The following is a 26,409-nucleotide window of genomic DNA, read 5'->3' as shown; positions in this document are numbered from 1 at the left end:
AAGACCCCTGGCTGTCTTCAAGACCCCTGGTTGTCTTCAAGGCCCCTGGTTGTCTTCAAGACCCCTGGTTGTCTTCAAGACCCCTGGTTGTCTTCAAGATCCCTGGATGTCTTCAAGACCCCTGGTTGTCTTCAAGACCCCTGGATGTCTTGAAGATCCCTGATTGTCTTCAAGATCCCTGGATGTCTTCAAGACTCTTGGTTGTCTTCAAGATCCCTGGTTGTCTTCAAGACCCCTGGTTGTCTTCAAGACCCCTGGATGTCTTCAAGACCCCTGGATGTCTTCAAGACCCCTGGATGTCTTCAAGATTCCTGGTTGTCTTCAAGACCCCTGGATGTCTTCAAGATCCCTGGTTGCCTTCAAGACCCCTGGTTGTCTTCAAGACCCCTGGTTGTCTTCATGACCCCTGGTTGTCTTCAAGACCCTTGGATGTCATCAAGACCCCTGGTTGTCTTCAAGACCCCTGGTTGTCTTCAAGACCCCTGGTTGTCTTCAAGACCCCTGGCTGTCTTCAAGACCCTTGGTTGTCTTCAAGACCCCTAGTTGCCTTCAAGACCCCTGGTTGTCTTCAAGACCCCTGGCTGTCTTCAAGACCCCTGGCTGTCTTCAAGATCCCTGGTTGTCTTCAAGATCCCTGGTTGTCTTTAAGACCCCTGGATGTCTTCAAGACCCCTGGATGTCTTCAAGACCCCTGGATGTCTTCAAGACCCCTGAATGTCTTCAAGACTTTTCCTGACAGAAGCTGCCAGCAGCAAGCAGCCTCACAATACCAAGAATGACATGAATAAGACATGTGCAATACTTGGTACCTGCTTTGTGAGACATGTCGCCAACCAGTGCTATTTGTATACAGTTTACATGTCTCATATACTTGTCAGCTTTGTATATTATTAGTGTGTGTGTTAGAGGTAAGTGGAGGCAAGTGGTTTTTATAACTTGACGTGCTGTTGGAGTGTAACATGGAGGTGTTCAGGGAAACCTGTTAGCCGGACTTGAGTCCTGGAAGTACAGTGCCTGTACTCTGAAGAAGGGAAGTTGCAGTTTAGAGGAGCAGCTGAACTCTAATGTCGGCACACCTCTGACAAGACATTGATGGAGTGATGGTGAAAGTGCTTCTTCATTTTCAGGTCACCCTACCTCGGTGGGAGACGGGAAATTTGTTAAAAAATGTATTAATTCGGAAATTACTCACCTGGGCACGTATCCAGGTGGGGAAATACTCATTACTGAGAATATACGGTATGGGGTTCACTCCCATGGCCACCCCTGCCTGAGAAACCATCAGACACACCAGAGGTATCCACCCGTATGGCCTGGAAGTATTTCCCTCCTCCAGTCCACCCTCCTCCAGGTAGCCTCCTGTAGCATACGTTACGGCGTCCGTCACATCTCCTGCAGAGTCCTGAATCACTCCTTCATAAATGGCGAGTGTAGTAAGTGAGATGCACATGATACAGAAAGATATAATGAGAGTTTTCTTGCGGCCTATTCTGTCCAGGAGAAAGAAACTGGAGGCGCCGCCACACACCTGCCAACGTTACACATTATTACACTCTTTTACCACTCAATAAAACTGTTTTTTTACTATTAATCATAAAAAATGGGCTAAATTCATGAAGGTCCTTCAGAGCTAGACTATATATATTTTTTTGTTTCATTATTCGTCTCCAGAATAGAAAACAACTTTCACCTGGATACGCCATTTTATGTTTAGCAAAATATAATGTAAACACTGTCGTATGTATTTAACTTCAGCCAGGCTGTGGTTCGTATGTTGGCAGTAACAGCCAGGTAGATCAGGCACTGATCCACCATGAGGCCTGGTCATGGACTAGGCTGCGGGGGCGTTGACCCCCGATACCCTCTCTAGGATATACCCAGGCATCTGGGCCCCACAGGTCAGACATCTGATGTCTGTGTCTACACTGTCACCAAGCCTTATAATGAGAAATTAGACACATGTGCAGCATTTGGGTGTCTTTATTGTAGACACCACCTTTCAAGGCAGGTGAAATTGACACTCTTCAGGTCACTTGTTCTATCTAGGCTGGAATATTGCTGCACACTAACAGCACCTTTCAAGGCAGGTGAAACTGCTGACCTAGAAAATGTACAGAGAACCTTCACGGCGCGCATAACGGAGATAAAACACCTCAATTACTGGGAGCGCTTGAGGTTCCTAAACCTGTATTCCCTGGAACGCAGGAGGGAGAGATACATGATTATATACACCTGGAAAATCCTAGAGGGACTAGTACCGAACTTGCACACGAAAATCACTCACTACGAAAGCAAAAGACTTGGCAGACGATGCAACATCCCCCAATGAAAAGCAGGGGTGTCCCTAGCACGTTAAGAGACCATACAATAAGTGTCAGGGGCCCGAGACTGTTCAACTGCCTCCCAGCATACATAAGGGGGATTACCAACAGACCCCTGGCAGTCTTCAAGCTGGCACTGGACAAGCACCTAAAGTCGGTTCCTGACCAGCCGGGCTGTGGCTCGTACGTTGGTTTGCATGCAGCCAGCAGCAACAGCCTGGTTGATCAGGCCCTGATCCACCAGGAGGCCTGGTCACAGACCGGGCCGCGGAGGCGTTGACCCCCGGAACTCTCTCCAGGTAAACTCCAGGTAAACTCCAGGTAAATATGTCTAATTCTTCATTTTGTCGTCATTGGGTACCATACATGTACAAGACGGTTACCATGCTACCATTACCATACTGCACAGTGCACTCCTGCCGTTGTTGATAACAGGTCGTAATTTACCAACTGACCTGGACCAGAAGCATAATAATGGTACATAATTTACTAACTGACCTGGACCAGTAATGGTGCATAATTTACTAACTGACCTGGACCAGTAATGGTACATAATTTACTAACTGACCTGGACCAGTAATGGTACATAATTTACTAACTGACCTGGACCAGTAATGGTGCATAATTTACTAACTGACCTGGACCAGTAATGGTACATAATTTACTAACTGACCTGGACCAGTAATGGTACATAATTTACTAATTGACCTGGACCAGTAATGATACATAATTTACCAACTAACCTGGACCAGAAAGATGATAATGATACATAATTTATCAACTGACCTGGACCAGAAGGATGATAATGGTACATAATTTCTCATCTATGGTGGATCCAGAGTCCGCGAATATCCTTGAAGCGTTAGCATTGATGACCATGTAACCTGTAACAGCAGGATAATATACATATTACACTTGTAACCTGTAACAGCAGGATAATATACATACTACACTTGTAACCTGTAACAGCAGGATACTATACATATTACACTTGTAACCTGTAACAGCAGGATAATATACTACACTTGTAACCTGTAACAGCAGGATAATATACATACTACACTTGTAACCTGTAACAGCAGGATAATATACATACTACACTTGTAACCTGTAACAGCAGTGTGGAAATTTATTTGGTCCCTAAAGTTCCACAGGACAGATCCAGCATGGCCGTACGGGACGGCTGAGCTGGATGGCCCTTATACCCCACCCAAACAAATAGCATTCTCTCTCGTTGGCATGGATTGTTGGTAAGGTTATTTAATTTATAGATTTACTCTTCAGGGAAGGAGTAGGTAGTTTTACTGGTAGTACACTAATATTAGGATTATTGAGACAACTGTAGATAATAATAATGTAATTAATTAATTTAATATGTTTATTATGCACCCCATACCCATCCTGTGGGCGGTAGTCAAAAGATTACAGAGGTACATAATGGGTCCAGGGACTGGGCCTCAAAGTTTTGATAGCTGAGCAAGCCACAGAGGCAATGAACTCACAATTTACAAAGGTAATGAACTCACAATTTACAAAGGTAATGAACTCCAGGTAGGTCTAGTCACAATCATTACAAGTTACAAAGGTATTTACAGATTACAGAGGTACACAATGGGTCCAGGGACCGGGCTCCAAAGTTTTGATGGCTGAACTAGGTACAAGGTAATGAACTCACAAGTTACAAAGGTAATGAACTCACAAGTTACAAAGGTAATGAATACTGTAAGAATGGTTACTTACGTTTATACATGGCTGCAATCATGAACAATCATGACCTAAGACCTTAACATAGGTAGTAATAGGCCGATAATGTAGGCAAACACTAGGATAAGTTAGCTAGGGAGAATTGGCAGCCCTAGTTTGAATGAAGAGACGAGGGTCTGGAAGAGGGACCAGCTCATTCTTCTTAAGACAGACACCAACTGGACAAGACGTGCCGTGATCAGCAGTCGGCCCCCCACGTGTCTTCACATTTGAGACCTGGGGAAATCTGGTACAGGCACCTCGATGTACCGTAGATGACCTCCTCCGTCAGGCCCATACAGTAAGACAAGACCTCCACTATTTCTCGTAGATTTCTGGCCAGTGTCTGGGGAGATTGTGAGTTGAGTTTTATCTGTGGGTCCGGTGTGCAACAGGCAGAGCATGCCCAGTAAGTACCAGTGTCTCAAGGCAGTCTGGAAGCTAGTGTCCTTGTCTGCATAGTTATACTAGGGGATACATACCCTCTTGGATATAGGAATTTCTGAGGTGCAGGCAGGACACTAATTACGATTGAATATTGCAGGAATTAAGGCTCCCGGTTGCACGTGGTTTCTGAGGGAAAGTCCAGAGGGGCTAAGGCTAAGCTTAGGGAAGTTGAAGATCAGGATATATGCTGCAACACCAAGTAAGTTAGTCCTTTATACGTGCATGCAGGCGAGTTTCTTGCAACATCAATCATTTGTGAAAATCTGTCCTATAAGCCACTTGTGAGGCTGAGGTACCCACCTCAGAGCTCGGTGTCAACAGAGTTTGCCAGGGTAGGCGACTCACTTGGAGGCAGTCCACACAAATTTTCACAAGCAGGATAATATACATACTACACTTGTAGCCTGAAACAGCAGTGTGAGGGTAGAAACTAACAACGTCACTTGGCTTCTATTCTCAATTGACCAGATCTACCTGGAGTTCATTACCTTTGTAACTAGTTCAGCTTTCATAACTTTGGAGTCCAGTCCCTGGACCCATTATGTACCTTTGTAATCTTTTGACTGCCTCCCACAGGATAGGTATGGGGTGCATAATAAACATATTAAACTAACTTCTCAATTAGTTATTTCATGTTTAGTTTTTTCTTAATAGAGACTAGAGTTATACTCTTAAGATAAGATTTCGTTCGGATTTTTAACCCCGGAGGGTTAGCCACCCAGGATAACCCAAGAAAGTCAGTGCGTCATCGAGGACTGTCTAACTTATTTCCATTGTGGTCCTTAATCTTGTCCCCCAGGATGCCACCCACACCAGTCCACTAACACCCAGGTACATATTTGCTGCTAGGTGAACAGGACAACAGGTGTAAGGAAACGTGTTGAAATGTTTCCACCCGCCGGGAATCGAACCCGGGCCCTCCGTGTGTGAAGCGGGAGCTTTAGCCACCAGACCACCGGGACTTGTAACTTTTGTCCGGATTTGGTCACACTTAATATGATATAAATCCAAATGTACACCTGTTAACTCTTTTGGGGCCTAGTTCCTGGGCCTTCTGTGTATACATATACTCTTGTGCTACCGTCCACAGGATCGATATGGGGCGCACAATAAACTAGCCACTTCGGTGACAAACTCTAGTCTAATTTTAATATATTATAATGTAATAATTAGTCAATACCATTTCTTTTGAAGAGCTTCAGCCTATCATGTGAATGACTTCTTGTCTGAAGTGACGGTCTGGAGTTTTGAGACTCCCTAATCGCGGTTCGAACCCCGCCCGTGGTATGGTTTGTTTGCTCCTTGTCTGGAGTTTACCTGGAGAGAGTTCCGGGGGTCAACGCCCCCGCGGCCCGGTCTGAGACCAGGCCTCCTGGTGGATCAGAGCCTGATCAACCAGGCTGTTGCTGCTGGCTGCACGCAAACCAACATACGAGCCACAGCCCGGCTGATCCGGAACTGACTTTAGGTGCTTGTCCAGTGCCAGCTTGAAGACTGCCAGGGGTCTGTTGGTAATCCCCCTTATGTGTGCTGGGAGGCAGTTGAACAGTCTCGGGCCCCTGACACTTATTGTATGGTCTCTTAACGTGCTAGTGACACCCCTGCTTTTCATTGGGGGGATGGTGCATCGTCTGCCAAGTCTTTTGCTTTCGTAGTGGGTGATTTTCGTGTGCAAGTTCGGTACTAGTCCCTCTAGGATTTTCCAGGTGTATATAATCATGTATCTCTCCCTCCTGCGTTCCAGGGAATACAGGTTTAGGAACCTCAAGCGCTCCCAATAATTGAGGTGTTTTATCTCCGTTATGCGCGCCGTGAAAGTTCTCTGTACATTTTCTAGGTCGGCAATTTCACCTGCCTTGAAAGGTGCTGTTAGTGTGCAGCAATATTCCAGCCTAGATAGAACAAGTGACCTGAAGAGTGTCATCATGGGCTTGGCCTCCCTAGTTTTGAAGGTTCTCATTATCCATCCTGTCATTTTTCTAGCAGATGTGATTGATACAGTGTTATGGTCCTTGAAGGTGAGATCCTCCGACATGATCACTCCCAGGTCTTTGACGTTGGTGTTTCGCTCTATTTTGTGGCCAGAATTTGTTTTGTACTCTGATGAAGATTTAATTTCCTCATGTTTACCATATCTGAGTAATTGAAATTTCTCATCGTTGAACTTCATATTGTTTTCTGCAGCCCACTGAAAGATTTGGTTGATGTCTGCCTGGAGCTTTGCAGTGTCTGCAATGGAAGACACTGTCATGCAGATTCGGGTGTCATCTGCAAAGGAAGACATGGTGCTGTGGCTGACATCCTTGTCTATGTCGGATATAAGGATGAGGAACAAGATGGGAGCGAGTACTGTGCCTTGTGGAACAGAGCTTTTCACCGTAGCTGCCTCGGACTTTACTCTGTTGACGACTACTCTCTGTGTTCTGTTAGTGAGGAAATTATAGATCCATCGACCGACTTTTCCTGTTATTCCTTTAGCACGCATTTTGTGCGCTATTACGCCATGGTCACACTTGTCGAAGGCTTTTGCAAAGTCTGTATATATTACATCTGCATTCTTTTTGTCTTCTAGTGCATTTAGGACCTTGTCGTAGTGGTCCAATAGTTGAGACAGACAGGAGCGACCTGTTCTAAACCCATGTTGCCCTGGGTTGTGTAACTGATGGGTTTCTAGATGGGTGGTGATCTTGCTTCTTAGGACCCTTTCAAAGATTTTTATGATATGGGATGTTAGTGCTATTGGTCTGTAGTTCTTTGCTGTTGCTTTACTGCCCCCTTTGTGGAGTGGGGCTATGTCTGTTGTTTTTAGTAACTGTGGGACGACCCCCGTGTCCATGCTCCCTCTCCATAGGATGGAAAAGGCTCGTGATAGGGGCTTCTTGCAGTTCTTGATGAACACAGAGTTCCATGAGTCTGGCCCTGGGGCAGAGTGCATGGGCATGTCATTTATCGCCTGTTCGAAGTCATTTGGCGTCAGGATAACATCGGATAGGCTTGTGTTAATCAAATTTTGTGGCTCTCTCATAAAAAATTCATTTTGATCTTCGACTCTCAGTCTGGTTAGCGGCTTGCTAAAAACTGAGTCATATTGGGACTTGAGTAGCTCACTCATTTCCTTGTTGTCATCTGTGTAGGACCCATCTTGTTTAAGTAGGGGCCCAATACTGGACGTTGTTCTCGATTTTGATTTGGCATAGGAGAAGAAATACTTTGGGTTTCTTTCGATTTCATTTATGGCTTTTAGTTCTTCCCGCGATTCCTGACTCCTAAAGGATTCTTTTAGCTTAAGTTCGATGCTTGCTATTTCTCTGACCAGTGTCTCCCTACGCATTTCAGATATATTGACCTCTTTTAGCCGCTCTGTTATTCTTTTCCGTTGCCTGTAAAGGGAGCGCCTGTCTCTTTCTGTTTTACATCTACTCCTCCTTTTTCTTAGAGGAATAAGCCTTGTGCATACATCGAGTGCTACCGAGTTAATCTGTTCTAGGCATAAGTTGGGGTCTGTGTTGCTTAGTATATCTTCCCAGCTTATATCGGTTAGGACTTGGTTTACTTGGTCCCACTTTATGTTTTTGTTATTGAAGTTGAATTTGGTGAATGCTCCCTCGTGACTAATCTCATTATGTCGGTCTGGGGCTCCGCGCATACATGACTGAACCTCAATTATGTTGTGATCTGAGTATATTGTTTTTGATATGGTGATATTTCTTATCAGATCATCATTGTTAGTGAAGATGAGGTCTAGTGTATTCTCCAGTCTAGTAGGCTCTATTATTTGCTGGTTTAAATTGAATTTTGTGCAGAGATTTAAAAGCTCGCGTGAGTGTGAGTTTTCATCAGAGCTGCCTCCTGGTGTTATTACTGCAACAATATTATTTGCTATATTCCTCCATTTTAGGTGCCTTAAGTTGAAATCCCCCAGGAGCAAGATGTTGGGTGCAGGAGCTGGAAGGTTTTCCAGACAGTGGTCAATTTTTAACAGCTGTTCCTGGAATTGCTGGGATGTTGCATCCGGAGGCTTGTAGACTATCACAATGACTAGGTTTTGGTTCTCGACCTTTACTGCTAAAACTTCCACTACATCATTTGAGGCATTTAGCAGTTCTGTGCAAACAAGTGACTCTGCAATGTACAGGCCAACCCCCCCCTTTTGCCTGTTCACTCTGTCACATCTGTATAGGTTGTAACCTGGGATCCATATTTCGTTGTCCAAGTGATCCTTTATGTGGGTCTCAGTGAAAGCCGCGAACATTGCCTTTGCCTCTGCAAGCAGTCCACGGATGAAAGGTATTTTGTTGTTTGTTGCTGGCTTTAGACCCTGTATATTTGCAAAGAAGAATGTTATCGGACTGGTGGTATTGTTGGTACTGGGGGGGGATTTTTTTTCCGGCATTAGTATCTGTATCTGTTGGTTTGGAGTGGAGGCCATCGACTGTGGTTCCACTCCAGGAATGACTGGATTTGGTGTACGATTTCTGCCATTTCCTGCCAGTTTTTTTTCCTTCCTGGCACTAAAAAACCTCTCCCTCTTGAGTGGCTGTGGCTACCCAGGTTTTCCCATGGCCTGGATGTTTTGTATCTTTTTGTCCCCTTTAGATGGTATGCCTGGCAATTTAAGTTATAGCACAGTCTTTCCTGTACTGAAGAGGTACACAGTTCAGGGTGAAAAAGCTTACAGGAAGGGAGTTTGCATTTTCCTGTTGTCATATGGGCATGGCATTTCCTAGGGTGGTCATAGTTGCACGTCCCATCTGTTTTTCCAGATTTCCCATGCCAGCAGATACCGAGTGCATAGTATGTGCACAGGCTTGGTTTCCGTTTGCCTTGGGTTTCTGTGACTGTATTCCCTGTTGGTGCATGTTTCCCTGTCTTACTTCTATCCTCCCTAGCACCAACAATGGAGCTCCCACCATTTGTTTTTGGTAATATATCCTCACTATTGCTAGTGGAGTCCTCTTGTTTGCTATTTCCTGCGGTATTTCTAGTTTGCAATATTGGTTTTATCTTATCTTTGACTACACTTGTTTCCCTACTATGGCTCCTGTCCCCTATGCGGTCATTCATATGTATTCCTTCCTGCGTATAATTCCCGACTACCTGGACAAAATCTCCAGCTTCACCATTACTGTCTCCCAGGACAGCATCTCCAGCTTCCCCATTACTGTCTCCCAGGACAGCATCTCCAGCTTCACCATTACTGTCTCCCAGGACAGCACCTCCAGCTTCACCATTACTGTCTCCCAGGACAGCACCTCCAGCTTCCCCATTACTGTCTCCCAGGACAGCACTATCAGCCCCCCATTTACTGACTACCAGGACATCATCTCCAGCCTTACAGTTTCTGACTACATGGCCAGTATCAAGGGCAGTACCATTCAGCCCGGACTTTTTATGTTCCCATCTGTTGTAGAAAGCTTCCAGGTTTTCTATGAAAGCAGCTTTGATGTTGACCTCTTTTAATACCCTTGTGATTTTAGTCCACAGATTTATCTCATTTGGGCATACCCAAAAACACTTCCCTGTTTTAATACTGCTTGTAGCTAGTTCTTGGATATCTGCACAAGGGGCGTGACACCAATTTCCACAGAAATGACAATTTATGCATGTGGAAGCCCGTTTGTTTGACTGACCACAGACTACACACAGCTTCATAATGATTTGAATGGTTGATTTACTGCAATTCTACTAGCAACCTCTTGAATATTCTATTAATAACCTGCTAGGTGGTGCACAACGAAACCGTTTGAAACCAGTCCAGGGTTCGGACCAGTCAAGGGTTCGGACCAGTCAAGGGTTCGGACCAGTCAAGGGTTCGGACCAGTCTATCTGATCTGATCAGTGGGTCACTTATTTAAACCATACTGGTCGGTGATTTGAGCTAACACATGAAGGATCTACTGGAAATTATCTACCCGAGTAATATGTGATTTGATTGATACAAAAGTATAACTTGCATGTTGAAGAGCCGGTGACTGCTGGCACTCCTACAATGACGAACGGTCGAGCCTCCACCTTTGTTTATCAATCGCTGTATCTAGCTTCTCTATTTTTTTTTTCTGTCTCCACCACAATAAATGCTATATTATCACTATAGTTGACTGGTGCAAATTTTGGAGGAAGGGCGCTTTTTCTGTAGTAATAATTGCTTCTCGTTGTGTATATTGCGACCGCTGGTAACTACAGGTTATATGAAATTCACAGTAACGTCTGGTATTTCAAGAAAAAGAAACTAATGAAAGCCACTCCACTTCTGGATATCTTTATTGTAGACGTTTCGCCATCCAGTGGCTTTATCAATACAGATTCCAGGACTTAGAAGACAGTAGAACTACATACAAAAGATGAGGTAATCAGTCCCTCAGCCTTGGAGCTTGTGTTGAGAGCACCGTGGTCGTGGAGGTTCTGGAGCATCGAATCGAATCGAATAAGACGACGAGAGGTGTCGTGAGATGGGAAGGAAGAAGGATAAGGAAGGATGGAAATAACTGGAAAAGAATGAGAAGGAGGGGAAGAGGAGGAATCAAGACAAGTGGCCCAACCACTTTGGGACATGTGGTACAGAAGTACTGGAGGCGTTGATGGAGACCCTTGAATGATGTCGGTACTTGGCTCACTAGGAGAGGATGGTGAAGGCAGCAGTAGGAGCTGGGAGTGTCAGAAGGCAGCAAGCAGGATGAGTTGTATTGGTGGTGGTCAGCTTGAGGTGTGTTAGGCTACTGTCCCATTAGAAAGAGTCTGGAACATCGGTATTGGTCTGGGTCGATCTCTGGAGCATTAAGGAGACTGATGACTTCTCTAAGGAAGAGAGGACGTGATGGTCTACAGATGAACTTGACTTCGTCGTTCTGGAGGAAGGGGATCAATGTCTTTGCATCCATTTCTTTAGGATACTCAGGAATAGTGAAGAAAGAGACTCCACGTATCGTATTATAGTGTTGTTTATCCTTAGAGTGAGCGACAAGTGAAGTCGATGATTGGTCAGTTTTGTTGGGGTTGGAAGACGAGGACGCTGCTCATGTCTTGATGGATGTGGTGGCTGGCGTTGGAGGCGGTTTCTCATTGGTGGAGGACGGTGGAGGCATTGAGGGCTCTGATTGGTTCTTGGCAGTGGCGGTGGCTGGAGGAGGTGGTGGTCTCTCATTGGTGGATTGCGAAGTAGAGCAGGTGGCTTGTGCAGAAATCAAATCTTGCAAGTCATCTGGTGCCTCGAAACTGACGATTTTTGGGATAATCTTCAAAACATCAGCTGAAGCAGGACTAGCTGGAAAGGTGAATGATGGCAGATTGTTGAGGGCAAGAATATCATTCATAGTTGTATTAAAACAACCCGGGTTAGCTGTATTTTGCATGTGTGAATACATCAGGCAGTAGTAGAATTTTGTGGAAATATCGCCTGGTAGAGGAGAGGCTGTGAGTGGTGGAGGTTGCTGAGTGGCTTGTAGAATCTTGGTGGTCGTCTGAAGCTTAGCTATAGCAGCATAAGTAGGAGAGTTTCCTGTAGACTTCTTAGTTTCATCTTTCAGTTTCTTAGAGAGGATATCGTTGCGTACTGGACATTTGGCTGCAAGAGTATGGTGGTCACTCTTACAGTTGATGCAAGTGGGAGCAGCAGTGGAAGTGCAGGAACGAAAGTCGTGATCTGCAGACCCACAGGTGGAACATATCTTCTTATTCTTCACGTGGCAGTCGGCAGTAGAGTGACTGTACGAGTAACATGTCCAACAAGGTGTTATGTAAGTGAATCGTTCAGGCTCAATCTGTCGAGGGTTGATGTAGTAGTAAGAGATGGCCAGGCCATCAGACAGTGCTATGGCCGCCATGGTAACGTCCAGAAACGTGACCTTGAGCATCGAGGAAGCATTGGGGATCTTTACAACAAAGTCAATCTTGGTCCAAGTGTTGAAGTCTTCAAGTGATGACGTAATTTCCTCGATAGACATGTTCGTGAATAGCCTGTCAAGGCGTTTCATGAACACAGAGCGTTTTGCACGCATGTATGGTGACGTGGAGATGGTAAAACCACGGTCTTCTAATGTCTTCATGGCTGTAGGTGTAAGTACTTTGTCAGCTTCAGCATCATCGAGAAAGGTGACGATGAAGGCTTCTTTCAGTGAAGTAATCTTGCAGAATTTGGCGTGAAGACAAGTGTTGAGTGAGGTTGCAAGCTCGAGCTTCGTGGTGTCGTCAACGACAGCAGACTTGGGCTTAATTCTCACACGATGAGACATCGTGGAGATGGAAGAGGTTCCCCTCCCCAACGGGGATCGTAGGGAGACTGAACAAGTAAGGAGAACTGCTATGACCTGCCGTGGCGAGAGTCAGAAGCAGAATCGTGTCTTCTGGAGCACAGGCTAGGAGACTGGCGTTTATATAGGCGTCAGTGGATAGGGACGTGTAGCAGACGAGGGCATAGTCACTGGTAGGCGGAATTCCCCAGTGGAATCTATAACCCACTATGATAACATGAACGTAGATAAGTATGTTTATGGAGCAACTTGCAATGTGAACACTGATGGTGTAGTGGCCAGGCTTAGGCTTGGTTACAAGTACTGACTGATGGTGTAGTGGCCAGACTTAGGCTTGGTTACAAGTACTGACTGATGTTGTAGTGGCCAGACTTAGGCTTGGTTACAAGTACTGACTGATGGTGTAGTGGCCAGACTTAGGCTTGGTTACAAGTACTGACTGATGTTGTTGTGGCCAGGCTTAGGCTTGGTTACAAGTACTGACTGATGTTGTAGTGGCCAGACTTAGGCTTGGTTACAAGTACTGACTGATGTTGTAGTGGCCAGGCTTAGGCTTGGTTACAAGTACTGACTGATGTTGTAGTGGCCAGACTTAGGCTTGGTTACAAGTACTGACTGATGTTGTAGTGGCCAGGCTTAGGCTTGGTTACAAGTACTGACATGTTGTAGTGGCCAGGCTTAGGCTTGGTTACAAGTACTGACTGATGTTGTAGTGGCCAGACTTAGGCTTGGTTACAAGTACTGACTGATGTTGTAGTGGCCAGGCTTAGGCTTGGTTACAAGTACTGACTGATGTTGTAGTGGCCAGACTTAGGCTTGGTTACAAGTACTGACTGATGTTGTAGTGGCCAGGCTTAGGCTTGGTTACAAGTACTGACATGTTGTAGTGGCCAGGCTTAGGCTTGGTTACAAGTACTGACTGATGTTGTAGTGGCCAGACTTAGGCTTGGTTACAAGTACTGACTGATGTTGTAGTGGCCAGGCTTAGGCTTGGTTACAAGTACTGACTGATGGTGTAGTGGCCAGGCTTAGGCTTGGTTACAAGTACTGACTGATGTTGTAGCGGCCAGGCTTAGGCTTGGTTACAAGTACTGACTGATGGTGTAGTGGCCAGGCTTAGGCTTGGTTACAAGTACTGACTGATGTTGTAGCGGCCAGGCTTAGGCTTGGTTACAAGTACTGACTGATGTTGTAGTGGCCAGACTTAGGCTTGGTTACAAGTACTGACTGATGTTGTAGTGGCCAGGCTTAGGCTTGGTTACAAGTACTGACATGTTGTAGTGGCCAGGCTTAGGCTTGGTTACAAGTACTGACTGATGTTGTAGTGGCCAGACTTAGGCTTGGTTACAAGTACTGACTGATGTTGTAGTGGCCAGGCTTAGGCTTGGTTACAAGTACTGACTGATGTTGTAGTGGCCAGACTTAGGCTTGGTTACAAGTACTGACTGATGTTGTAGTGGCCAGGCTTAGGCTTGGTTACAAGTACTGACATGTTGTAGTGGCCAGGCTTAGGCTTGGTTACAAGTACTGACTGATGTTGTAGTGGCCAGACTTAGGCTTGGTTACAAGTACTGACTGATGTTGTAGTGGCCAGGCTTAGGCTTGGTTACAAGTACTGACTGATGGTGTAGTGGCCAGGCTTAGGCTTGGTTACAAGTACTGACTGATGTTGTAGCGGCCAGGCTTAGGCTTGGTTACAAGTACTGACTGATGGTGTAGTGGCCAGGCTTAGGCTTGGTTACAAGTATTGACTGATGGTGTAGTGGCCAGGCTTAGGCTTGGTTACAAGTACTGACTGATGGTGTAGTGGCCAGGCTTAGGCTTGGTTACAAGTACTGACTGATGGTGTAGTGGCCAGGCTTAGGCTTGGTTACAAGTACTGACTGATGTTGTAGTGGCCAGGCTTAGGCTTGGTTACAAGTACTGACTGATGTTGTAGTGGCCAGGCTTAGGCTTGGTTACAAGCACTGACTGATGTAGTGGCCAGGCTTAGGCTTGGTTACAAGTACTGACTGATGTTATAGTGGCCAGGCTTAGGCTTGGTTACAAGTACTGACTGATGGTGTAGTGGCCAGGCTTAGGCTTGGTTACAAGTACTGACTGATGTTGTAGTGGCCAGACTTAGGCTTGGTTACAAGTACTGACTGATGATGTAGTGGCCAGGCTTAGGCTTGGTTACAAGTACTGACTGATGTTGTAGTGACCAGGCTTAGGCTTGGTTACAAGTACTGACTGATGTTGTAGTGGCCAGGCTTAGGCTTGGTTACAAGTACTGACTGATGTTGTAGTGGCCAGGCTTAGGCTTGGTTACAAGTACTGACTGATGTTGTAGTGACCAGGCTTAGGCTTGGTTACAAGTACTGACTGATGTTGTAGTGACCAGGCTTAGGCTTGGTTACAAGTACTGACTGATGTTGTAGTGGCCAGACTTAGGCTTACCTGGAGTTTACCTGGAGAGAGCTCCGGGGGTCAACGCCCCCGCGGCCCGGTCTGTGACCAGGCCTCCTGGTGGATCAGAGCCTGATCAACCAGGCTGTTGTTGCTGGCTGCACGCAAACCAACGTACGAGCCACAGCCCGGCTGATCAGGAACTGACTTTAGGTGCTTGTCCAGTGCCAGCTTGAAGACTGCCAGGGGTCTGTTGGTAATTCCCCTTATGTGTGCTGGGAGGCAGTTGAACAGTCTCGGGCCCCTGACACTTATTGTATGGTCTCTTAACGTGCTAGTGACACCCCTGCTTTTCATTGTGGGGATGTTGCATCGTCTGCCAAGTCTTTTGCTTTCGTAGTGAGTGATTTTCGTGTGCAAGTTCGGTACTAGTCCCTCTAGGATTTTCCAGGTGTATATAATCATGTATCTCTCCCTCCTGCGTTCCAGGGAATACAGGTTTAGGAACCTCAAGCGCTCCCAGTAATTGAGGTGTTTTATCTCCGTTATGCGCGCCGTGAAAGTTCTCTGTACATTCTCTAGGTCGGCAATTTCACCTGCCTTGAAAGGTGCTGTTAGTGTGCAGCAATACTCCAGCCTAGATAGAACAAGTGACCTGAAGAGTGTCATCATGGGCTTGGCCTCCCTAGTTTTGAAGGTTCTCATTATCCATCCTGTCATTTTTCTAGCAGATGCGATTGATACAATGTTATGATCCTTGAAGGTGAGATCCTCCGACATGATCACTCCCAGGTCTTTGACGTTGGTGTTTCGCTCTATTTTGTGGCCAGAATTTGTTTTGTACTCTGATGAAGATTTAATTTCCTCATGTTTACCATATCTGAAATTTCTCATCGTTGAACTTCATATTGTTTTCTGCAGCCCACTGAAAGATTTGGTTGATGTCCGCCTGGAGCCTTGCAGTGTCTGCAATGGAAGACACTGTCATGCAGATTCGGGTGTCATCTGCAAAGGAAGACACGGTGCTGTGGCTGACATCCTTGTCTATGTCGGATATGAGGATGAGGAACAAGATGGGAGCGAGTACTGTGCCTTGTTGACGACTACTCTCTGTGTTCTGTTAGTGAGGAAATTATAGATCCATCGACCGACTTTTCCTGTTATTCCTTTAGCACGCATTTTGTGCGCTATTACGCCATGGTCACACTTGTCGAAGGCTTTTGCAAAGTCTGTATATATTACATCTGCATTCATTTTGTCTTCTAGTGCATTTAGGACCTTGTCGTAGTGATCCAATAGTTGAGACAGACAGGAGCGACCTGTTCTAAACCCATGTTGCCCTGGGTTGTGAAACTGATGGGTTTCTAGATGGGTGGTGATCTTGCTTCTTAGGACCCTTTCAAAGATTTTTATGGTTTTTTATGGTTACAAGTACTGACTGATGTTGTAGTGGCCAGACTTAGGCTTGGTTACAAGTACTGACTGATATTGTAGTGGTCAGGCTTAGGCTTGGTTACAAGTACTGACTGATGTTGTAGTGGCCAGGCTTAGGCTTGGTTACAAGTACTGACTGATGTTGTAGTGGCCAGGCTTAGGCTTGGTTACAAGTACTGACTGATGTTGTAGTGGCCAGACTTAGGCTTGGTTACAAGTACTGACTGATGTTGTAGTGGCCAGACTTAGGCTTGGTTACAAGTACTGACTGATGTTGTAGTGGCCAGACTTAGGCTTGGTTACAAGTACTGACTGATGTTGTAGTGGCCAGACTTAGGCTTGGTTACAAGTACTGACTGATGTTGTAGTGGCCAGACTTAGGCTTGGTTACAAGTACTGACTGATGTTGTAGTGGCCAGACTTAGGCTTGGTTACAAGTACTGACTGATGTTGTAGTGGCCAGACTTAGGCTTGGTTACAAGTACTGACTGATGTTGTAGTGGCCAGGCTTAGGCATGGTTACAAGTACTGACTGATGTTGTAGTGGCCAGACTTAGGCTTGGTTACAAGTACTGACTGATGTTGTAGTGGCCAGGCTTAGGCTTGGTTACAAGTACTGACTGATGTTGTAGTGGCCAGACTTAGGCTTGGTTACAAGTACTGACTGATGTTGTAGTGGCCAGGCTTAGGCTTGGTTACAAGTACTGACTGATGTTGTAGTGGCCAGGCTTAGGCTTGGTTACAAGTACTTCTGGCAGTTTGGGAGACACACAGATGATGATCAAACTAAATGTAAATTATGTGATCAGGCATATGGTCACTGTCTTGAACACTATGTGCTTAATTGTCCACTTATTGAGGAATACAGAGACAGACAGTATAATAACCTATGTGACATGTCAAGATTATTAATGAAAATAAGATACCAGATATACTAAGCAAATTTCCTAAATTTGCTTGTAACAGATAAGTGAACTATAAATTCAAATGAACACCTGTTAACCCTGAATCCTGAATCTGCACTTTCTCGAAAGGTGTAGAATTAGGGGGGATATGATCAAGGTGTATAAATGGAAAACAGGAATAAATAAAGGGGATGTAAATATTGTGCTGAAAATTTCCAGCCAAGACAGGACTCGCAGCAATGGTTTCAAGTTGGAAAAATTCAGATTCAGGAAGGATATAGGAAAGTACTGGTTTGGTAATAGATAAATAACAAAAAGGCACAATACCGTGACTGGAACGATACACAAATAACCCGCACATAAAAGACAGAAGCTTACGACGACGTTTCGGTCCGACTTGGACCATTGACAAAGTCAATAGAGTCAATAGAGTTGTGGATGAGTGGAACAAACTCCCGAGTACAGTTATTGAGGCTAAAACCTTGTGTAGTTTTAAAAATAGGTTAGATAAATACACGAGTGTGTGTGAGTTGGACCTGACTAGCTTGTGCTGCTGGATCTGGTGCCGTGCTCCATCCTTGAGTGGAGATGACCAAACTGGGTGGGTCATTGGGATAATCCGGGAGGTGGGTCATTGGTCTAATCCGGGGGGGGGGACATGGACCTGCTCCGCATGGGTCAGTAGGCCTGTTGCAGTGTTACTTCTTATGTTCTTATGTTCTTTTGGGACCTAGTTTCTGGGCCTTTTGTGTATCCATATGCTCTTGAGCTACCATCCACAGGATGGATATGGGGTGCACAATAAACTAGCCACTTCGGTGGCAAAATCTAAAATCTAACCCAGTGGAAGTAGGTCCTACCCACTGGGATGGGTTAGTTGTAGAAGCCTTGAAGAAGGTCTTGTAGATATCCTCTGAACCAAGATTCCATGATGTTGTAGTGTCTGACAAGTTGTGGAATGGTATACAATACCGATCAGGTCTGATCAACCAGGCTGGGGACACTTGACAGATGCCTAACAACGAGAGTACCAACATCTGATAATAGATCAGTAACCTGATCCTCTCACGGGTTTAAAATACCACCAAATCATATCTTGTTTAGAGGCTTTCTAAAACATACCGCTTATCTATTCCAGTTGATAAATCTGATAAGGAATGTCTCTGATAGATAGGAAGATAAACACGCTATGACTTAACCAATAGATTGATAAAACTCTCACTATACACGAAAGATCGCTATGGGTTGGTTGGTTAATGGGGTTTAATGGGATTTAAAGCTTATCTACCAGACGAGGGTCATTGTCTTTCTTGGGTTATCATAGGTTATTATTATAATCAAGGGGGAGCGCTAAACCCATAGGATTATGCTAGGCCTGGGGGGGGGGGGTGCGGAAAGTATTCAGGATTAATTCAGGGAACCGGAGCACAGATCCAATTCCCTAGATCAAGAGCCCCTCACCAGCATCAAGGAACCTTCCTTGAGGGGACCTATCCTAGGTTATCTATGTGCTGTTATGTATGATAATTTAGCCACTCAGGATAACTTGGGGTAGGGAGGGTTAGCCACTCAGGATAACCTGGGGTTGGGAGGGTTAGCCACTCAGGATAACCTGGGGTTGGGAGGGTTAGCCACTCAGGATAACCCAAGAAAGTCAGTGTGTCATCGAGGACTCTTATTTCTACGGTGGTCCTTAAATCTTGTCCCCCCAGAATGCCACCCACACCAGTCAACTAACACTTACGTACCTATTTACTGCTAGGAGAACAGTGGCAGCAGGTGTAAGGTGACTAACATTTAGATACCTACTTACTGCTAGGTGAAGTGACAGCATGTGTAAGGTGACTAACACCCAGGTACCTACTTACTGCTAGGTGAACAGTGACAGCAAGTGTAAGGTGACTAACACCCAAGTACCTACTTACTGCTAGGTGAACAGTGACAGCATGTATAAGGTGACTAACACCCAGGTACCTACTTACTGCTAGATGAACAGTGGCAAAAGGTGTAAGGTAACATGTCCAACGTCCCCACCCATACTGGGGACCGAACCACGGACACTCGGTATGTGAATTGAGTGCGCTACCAACCGAGCCACGAGCCACACCTCAGCATATACACCGTGTATGCTGTGGGTGTATTATCAAACTACTTGGCTAACAATTTCACACCAACTTACCCGTAAAATACATAAGTATAAAGAGTACAGATGTAACAAGGATGGACTTGATAATGTCCGGGTGGAGCAGTCCCCTCCATGTTGATCCTGTCGTGTTCATTTCACGGTAACTCTGCAGTTCTGCATCAATGTTTGCATGTTGACCTCTCAGGTTGACCAGAACGGCTCTGGCCTCTTCTTCCCGGCCTGCAATGTCCCGTTATAAAATTGGTCAAGATTAGGTTAGGTTAAGGTTGAGATTTGGGCGACTTTAGTCCAAATTGTTTAAGTTTTGGTGGGGTCTACTGTATGAGAATGGGGTTGTGAAGGGGCCCCATAACAGTTCAAGCTTCAGGGCCCCAAAAATGTAGGTCCCCTACATTTAGGTAAGGTTAGTCAGGAAACAGGACAAGTGTTTCCTGACACGGGTCTTAGTCATATGATGACCAACAGCTGGAGCTTTTGTCATCTGATAAAGGCCTTCCACTGGCTTACCCCCCACTACTTTAAAAATTAATATTAATTCACCAACCGGTCAAAAAATGAAACTTAAATTCATCCCGTGTTGTGGGCTAAATATTAATTACGTCTACCTTATAATACATCCAACAATACGTTTTCTTTTATGCACTGCGGCTTTAAAGAAAACAATTTAATGCAGGAACTAATAAGATTAAAAACACATAAGCACTTCAACTTTCTTTTACAAGAATAAATTGCTAAAATATAAGGCAATCTTTTTGGAATGTTCTTGTGACCTAATTCATGTCTGATTAACAAACTTATTACGACAGTAACCAGAAATAAACATGTAAATAGTTCATTACCAAGTGATAATAGTAGAAATAATAATGTTTATTTCTAGCAGTACATGATACAACTTATACAGACCATAGCTGACAACAATGACATACTATATAGGAAGTTCCTGGTTATGTAGAGCATTTCTGGTAACTTAGGTTAATTTTGTTCCCCAGGATGCCACCCACACCCGTCAACTAACACCCAGAATGCCACCCACACCAGTCAACTAACGCCCAGAATGCCACCCACACCAGTCAACTAACACCCAGAATGCCACCCACACCAGTCCACTAACACCCAGAATGCCACCCACACCAGTCCACTAACACCCAGGATGCCACCCACACCAGTCCACTAACACCCAGAATGCCACCCACACCAGTCCATTAACACCCAGGATGCCACCCACACCAGTCCACTAACACCCAGGATGCCACACACACCAGTCAACTAACACCCAGGTACCTACTTCCTGCTAGGTGAATAAAGACAGCAGGTAGTAGTAGCAGCAGTGGTAACATAATTACTCTCATTGTATACTATACCTTTAAGTAGGAGTAGTGAGGGACTCTCAGGCAGGGAAGTGAGGCCCAGGATAAACAAGAGAGGCACCAGCATATCAACAAAAGCCACTATGTAGTACCTAGCGTCGTAGCCAACCAGTGCTGTCACAACCTGACCTGACAACCACGTACATATATACATGTAAGTATATTTACACACGGGTATATATAAGTTCAGTTATCATGTATAAATTACCCACCAGGATACCCTATTGATATTAGCTAAAGAAAGTTCTCTCCGACCCTTGGAGTTAATGCAAAATGAAGCTCTCAGGATTATTCTTGGCTGTCCCAGATCTACAAAAGTTCTTAACATGAGGAAGGAGCTTGGTATTTCTAGTATCAGTGATAGGATTGTTGAAATTAACACTGTACTCGGTATTAGAATGTTGAGAAACGAACCAGACACTGTCACAGTGAATCTTACCAAGTGTCTAGAGGTAAATACACACAGATCTAAATGGATTGTGAAAACGTGCAATTGCATTAAGTTTTATAACCTGCATGAACTGTATCACTGTAGGCAACAAGAGCATTTCACCCCTCCATGGAAGATGTGTTCATTTAATATCACATACCTACAAGTTCCTCCCAAGAAGCTCATTGCTAGTAATCCCTTCCTTAAATCTCTTGTTAGAGCAACTGCTCAAGAAGAAATTTCTCACCTAGCTGGTAGTAATAAGTTATCACAAGTTATGTACACTGATGGATCTAAACAGGAGTCTTCTGGCAGGGCTGCATCTGCTCTTGTTGCCACCTCCCTAGTTAAGAACGATAATAAATTTGTTGAGTTAGGCATAAGAATTAACAACTGGGCGTCTACACTGCAAACTGAATTGTTTGCAATCCTAATGGCGCTAAAGCTAACCTATGACACTGAGCTTGACTCTATCATCATTACTGATTCTATGTCATCATTGAAGGCTCTTGGCTCATATAATGACTCCAACAACATGCTCATTGGAGAAGCCAGGTATAGATACTCAAAAATTAGGGACAAAGGAATTAATGTACAATTGCTATGGATCCCATCACACATTGGATTACTCCTTCATGATAAAGTTGATATGTTAGCCAAGAAGAGTATCGAGAAGGAGAATGTAGAATATAACTTTGGTATAACTGTGTCTAGCATTAGGAATAATATTAGGAGAGAAGTAAATAATGAAAATGATTGTTATAGGAATGCAGTTAGAAGCCTGAGTAGATCTATAACCCACTATGATAACATGAACGTAGATAAGTATGTTTATGGAGCAACGTGCAATGTGAACAGACTGACTGATGTTGTAGTGGCCAGGCTTAGGCTTGGTTACAAGTACTTCTGGCAGTTTGGGAGACACACAGATGATGATCAAACTAAATGTAAATTATGTGATCAGGCATATGGTCACTCTCTTGAACACTATGTGCTTAATTGTCCACTTATTGAGGAATACAGAGACAGACAGTATAATAACCTAAGTGACATGTCAATATATCTTATTAATGAAAATAAGATACCAGATATACTAAGCAAATTTCCTAAATTTGCTTGTAACAGATAAGTGAACTATAGATATGTAGATATAAATCCATATGTATTCCTGTTAACCCTTTGGGGCCTAGTTCCTAGGCCTTTTGTTTATCCATATGCTCTCGCGCTACCGTCCACAGGATGGATATGGGGTGCACAATAAGCTAGCCACTTCGGTGGTAAAATCTAAATCTAAAATCTAATCCAACCCAGCTACGGGGCACCTAACCTAAGTTCGGAACTTACCGCAGTTAACGCCAATGTTAACAATCATGATCATTGCTCCTCGAACATCCAAGTCAGCCATCTCGACTCCATAAGCATTAACAGAGATGGTCAGGGACCCTACGGCCAGTCCACACACGAATCTATACCAAGAAACACAAGAATCAATTATATGTATATTTTTGTGCCCACGAACGAGTGGTATTGATCAATAACAACACCGCGACTAGCCAAGGACTCGAACCCATGCTGGTTTGGCCTGCCTCATGGTGGGCAGCAAGTACACCATCCAGCTAAACTGGAAGTGCTACTCTTAAGGATTGTATGGTCCAGTGGATTAAGGCATCATGAGTTTTCGCCCAACATGAGGCAGGCCAAAGCAGCATGGGTTCGAGTCCTTGGCTAGTCGCAGTGTTGTTATCGATATATATATATATATATATATATATATATATATATATATATATATATATATATATATATATATATATATATATATATATATATAAAGATGGCACATACAGTACATGAGGTGTGAGAACTCCCCTTCTTCCTTCCTCAGTCTGATTACCTGGCCCTTAACTGTTGTTTTCATAATGATGTGGCTGTACAACAGCTTCAGTTCAGATCTGACTTTCGCTGGTAAGTCATTTTCGTATTGTTATTGGGCCTCCCTTCTTACCTGTGCATACTCATTTCTGGCTCTACGACTGCTCTCCTTATTCTCCTGGGTCCTTTGCTTTCTATACTTCTTCCATTCTCTAGCTCACTTGGTTTTGGCCTCTCTACACCTTTGGGTGAACCAAGGGCTCATCCTGGCTTTCTCGTTGTTTTTGTTACCCTTCGGCACAAACCTCTCCTCAGGTTCCTTGCATATCGTTGTCACACATTCCATCATCTCGTTTACTGACTTCCCTTCCAGCTCTCTGTCCCATTGAACCCCGTGCAGGAAATTCTTCATGCCTGTATAGTCCCCTCTTTTGTAGTTTGGCTTCCTTCGTCCTGCCCTCCCTGCTTCCCTTTCCACTTGTAACTCTACTATTTATTCGAACCATGTGATCACTGGCCCCGAGGGGTCTTACATATGTAATGTCCTCGATATCTGCACTACTCGGGGTGAATACTAGGTCCAGTCTTGCTGTCTCGTCCTCTCCTCTTTCTCTGGTAGTGTCCCTTATGTGTTGGTACATGAGGTTTCCCAGTACCATCTCCATCATCTTAGCCCTCCACGTTTTTGGGGCCCCCATGTGGTTCCAGGTTCTCCCAGTTAATTTCCTTGTGATTGAAGTCACCCATAATCAGCAGCTTTGTCCTACTCGCATGAGCCCTTCTGGCCACCTCAGCCAGTGTGTCAGCCATCGCTCTATTGTCCTCAACATGTTCCTGCTTTGGCCTCCTGCTGTTCTGTGGATGGTTATACATCACTGCAATTACCACCTTGGGACCTCCAGACTGAAGTGTTCCTATCATGTAGTCTCTTGCTACTCCTCTGTCTCCTCTCTCCAGCTCATCAAAATCCCATCGGTTTTTGATGAGCAGTGCCACTCCTCCACCCCCTCTGTTCCCTCTGTCTTTCTTCGGGATCTGATATCCCAGTGGAAAGATGGCATCTGTTATCATTCCTGTGAGCTTGGTTTCTGTGAGAGCTATGATGTCCGGTGATGCCTCTTTGACTCTTTCGTGCCAATCCTCCCATTAATTCATTATTCCATCAGCGTTGGTGTACCATACCTTCTAGGGGGTCTGTGAGGGTGGGGGACCTGTGATTGTGCTGTGGTATTCTACAGCATAGTGTGGGTTGGGGGCTGTAAGTGGGGATTGTGGTTTGTACTGGGATAGTGTGTTCTCCTCTTGTGCCGAGTTCTCTTGTGCCGAGTTCTCCTCTTGTGCCGAGTCCTCTTGTGCCGAGTTCTTCTCTTGTGCCGAGTTCTCCTCTTGTGCCGAGTTCTCTTGTGCCGAGTTCTTCTCTTGTGCCGAGTTCTCTTGTGCCGAGTTCTTCTCTTGTGCCGAGTTCTTCTCTTGTGTGTGTGTGTGTGTGTGTGTGTGTGCTCACCTAATTGTGGTTGCAGGGATCGAGACTCAGCTCCTGGCCCCGCCTCTTCACTGGCCGCTACTGGGTCCTCCCTCTCCCTGCTCCATGAACTCTATCATACCTCGTCTTAAAACTATGTATGGTTCCTGCCTCCACTACATCGCTTGCCAAACTATTCCACTTCCTAACAACTCTGTGGCTGTATGCGCGCGTGTGTGTGTGTGTTTGTGTGCGTGTGTATATATATGGACGACTCACCTTACACCTGCTGGAACTGTTCACCTAGCAGTAAGTAGGTACCTGGATGTTAGTCACCTTACACCTACTATCAATGTTCACCTAGCAGTAAGTAGGTACCTGGGTGTTAGTCACCTTACACCTGCTACCCCTGTTCACCTAGCAATAAGAAGCTAGAATGCATTAACTAGTGGTTAGGATACATTAACTAGAAGCTAGCATACATTACCTAGTGACTAGGATACAATAACTAGCGGCTAGGATGAATTAACTAGTTACTAGGCTGCATATCTTACTTTCTAGGACACATGATCTAGTAGCTAGTATTCATAACTCACCTAAAAACCAAAATACCAGTGAATGTTGGTAGGAGGGCCACACCTAGCCATCCTATAAGTGCTATAATCCCAGCAATTATCATACTGATGCGTCGTCCTAGCCTCAACACGAGAGGTGCGGAGATCCAGGCTCCTGGGAGGGAGCCGAGCGACACTAGGCTACCTGCAAGGCAATAGAAAAAAATGAAAAAATGGGTATAATTATAAGTAGGCCAGTGGAAGGCCTAGGTCAGATGATCAAAAGCTCCAGTTGTGGGTCATCGCATGACTGAGACCCGCCTCAGGAAACACTTGTTATGTTTCCTGACAAATTTTAAGTAACCTAGCATTTCAGTGGTATACAGTACCGGCAAGATGAAGAATTAAACGTGTGTGAAACATCTGGGTATCGTGTAGATATTTCGCTATCCAGTGGCTTTATTAATGCAATACAAAGGCATAATGTGAAGACTGTAGAATCCGTCTTCCAATGTTTTCTGTATATGTATTTCTACAGTCTTCACCTTATGTCCTTGTATTGATAAAGTCACTGGAGGGCAAAACGTCAACAAGGAAAGATACCCAATGTTGCACATGTGTCTAATTCAAGATTTTGCTGCGTATTTACTGATCCACATAGTTTAGTAACTCCTGTTATAACAACATGAAACGTTTCTCCCATCAGGAGCTGCATCAACAGAGACGCATAAAACAAGGGGAAAATAGTAAGTGAGATACCTGCCATATCCATTTGTGTGGAAGAGTACTGGAGCAAGGTACCATAGATGGTGGTGTTAGACTGGGAAGAGAGATCCTGAGCCAGTACTGAGGGCCACACAAACATGGTGCCCATGATCCACGTACCCAAGCTGGCTATGAAGATCTTGAAGCCCTGGCAGGTGATATGAAATTAGGGACTCATAGCCTCGTCATCAACCTTTGGCAACAACGTTGGTCTGATATGATACATAACAAATTACTTTTATCAAATCAAGTTTAGGTTTCTGGCCTTCTTGTCATCAGTGTCATGGTTGGGAGACTATGCTCTCCCGTCTTCACATCGGCCACACTCG

General features: G+C 44.8%; 1 protein-coding gene across 20 annotated transcripts in view; it reads right to left on the bottom strand.

The window, feature by feature from the left end:
• LOC128697224 (facilitated trehalose transporter Tret1) overlaps positions 1 to 26,409 on the bottom strand; it is a 42,670-nt gene that overhangs the window by 5,567 nt on the left and 10,694 nt on the right. For all 20 annotated transcript variants that reach the window (XR_011394565.1, XM_053788790.2, XM_053788806.2 and 17 more), the window contains exons 3-9: positions 26,075 to 26,228; positions 25,358 to 25,520; positions 22,772 to 22,893; positions 20,992 to 21,126; positions 19,664 to 19,849; positions 3,108 to 3,205; positions 1,193 to 1,528 (exon numbers count right to left, since the gene is read on the bottom strand). Coding sequence is in view for 19 of the 20 variants with exons in the window: in XM_053788790.2 (XP_053644765.2) it covers positions 1,193 to 1,528; positions 3,108 to 3,205; positions 19,664 to 19,849; positions 20,992 to 21,126; positions 22,772 to 22,893; positions 25,358 to 25,520; positions 26,075 to 26,228 (1,194 nt within the window). In the remaining variant the exon portion in view is untranslated. The remainder of the gene's footprint in view (positions 1 to 1,192; positions 1,529 to 3,107; positions 3,206 to 19,663; positions 19,850 to 20,991; positions 21,127 to 22,771; positions 22,894 to 25,357; positions 25,521 to 26,074; positions 26,229 to 26,409) is intronic.

Source organism: Cherax quadricarinatus, chromosome 89, assembly GCF_038502225.1.
Source record: "Cherax quadricarinatus isolate ZL_2023a chromosome 89, ASM3850222v1, whole genome shotgun sequence".
Lineage (NCBI taxonomy): Eukaryota > Metazoa > Arthropoda > Malacostraca > Decapoda > Parastacidae > Cherax > Cherax quadricarinatus.
The sequence above is the reverse complement of the archived record's forward strand: the minus strand, read 5'-3'. Positions and strand labels throughout refer to the sequence as shown.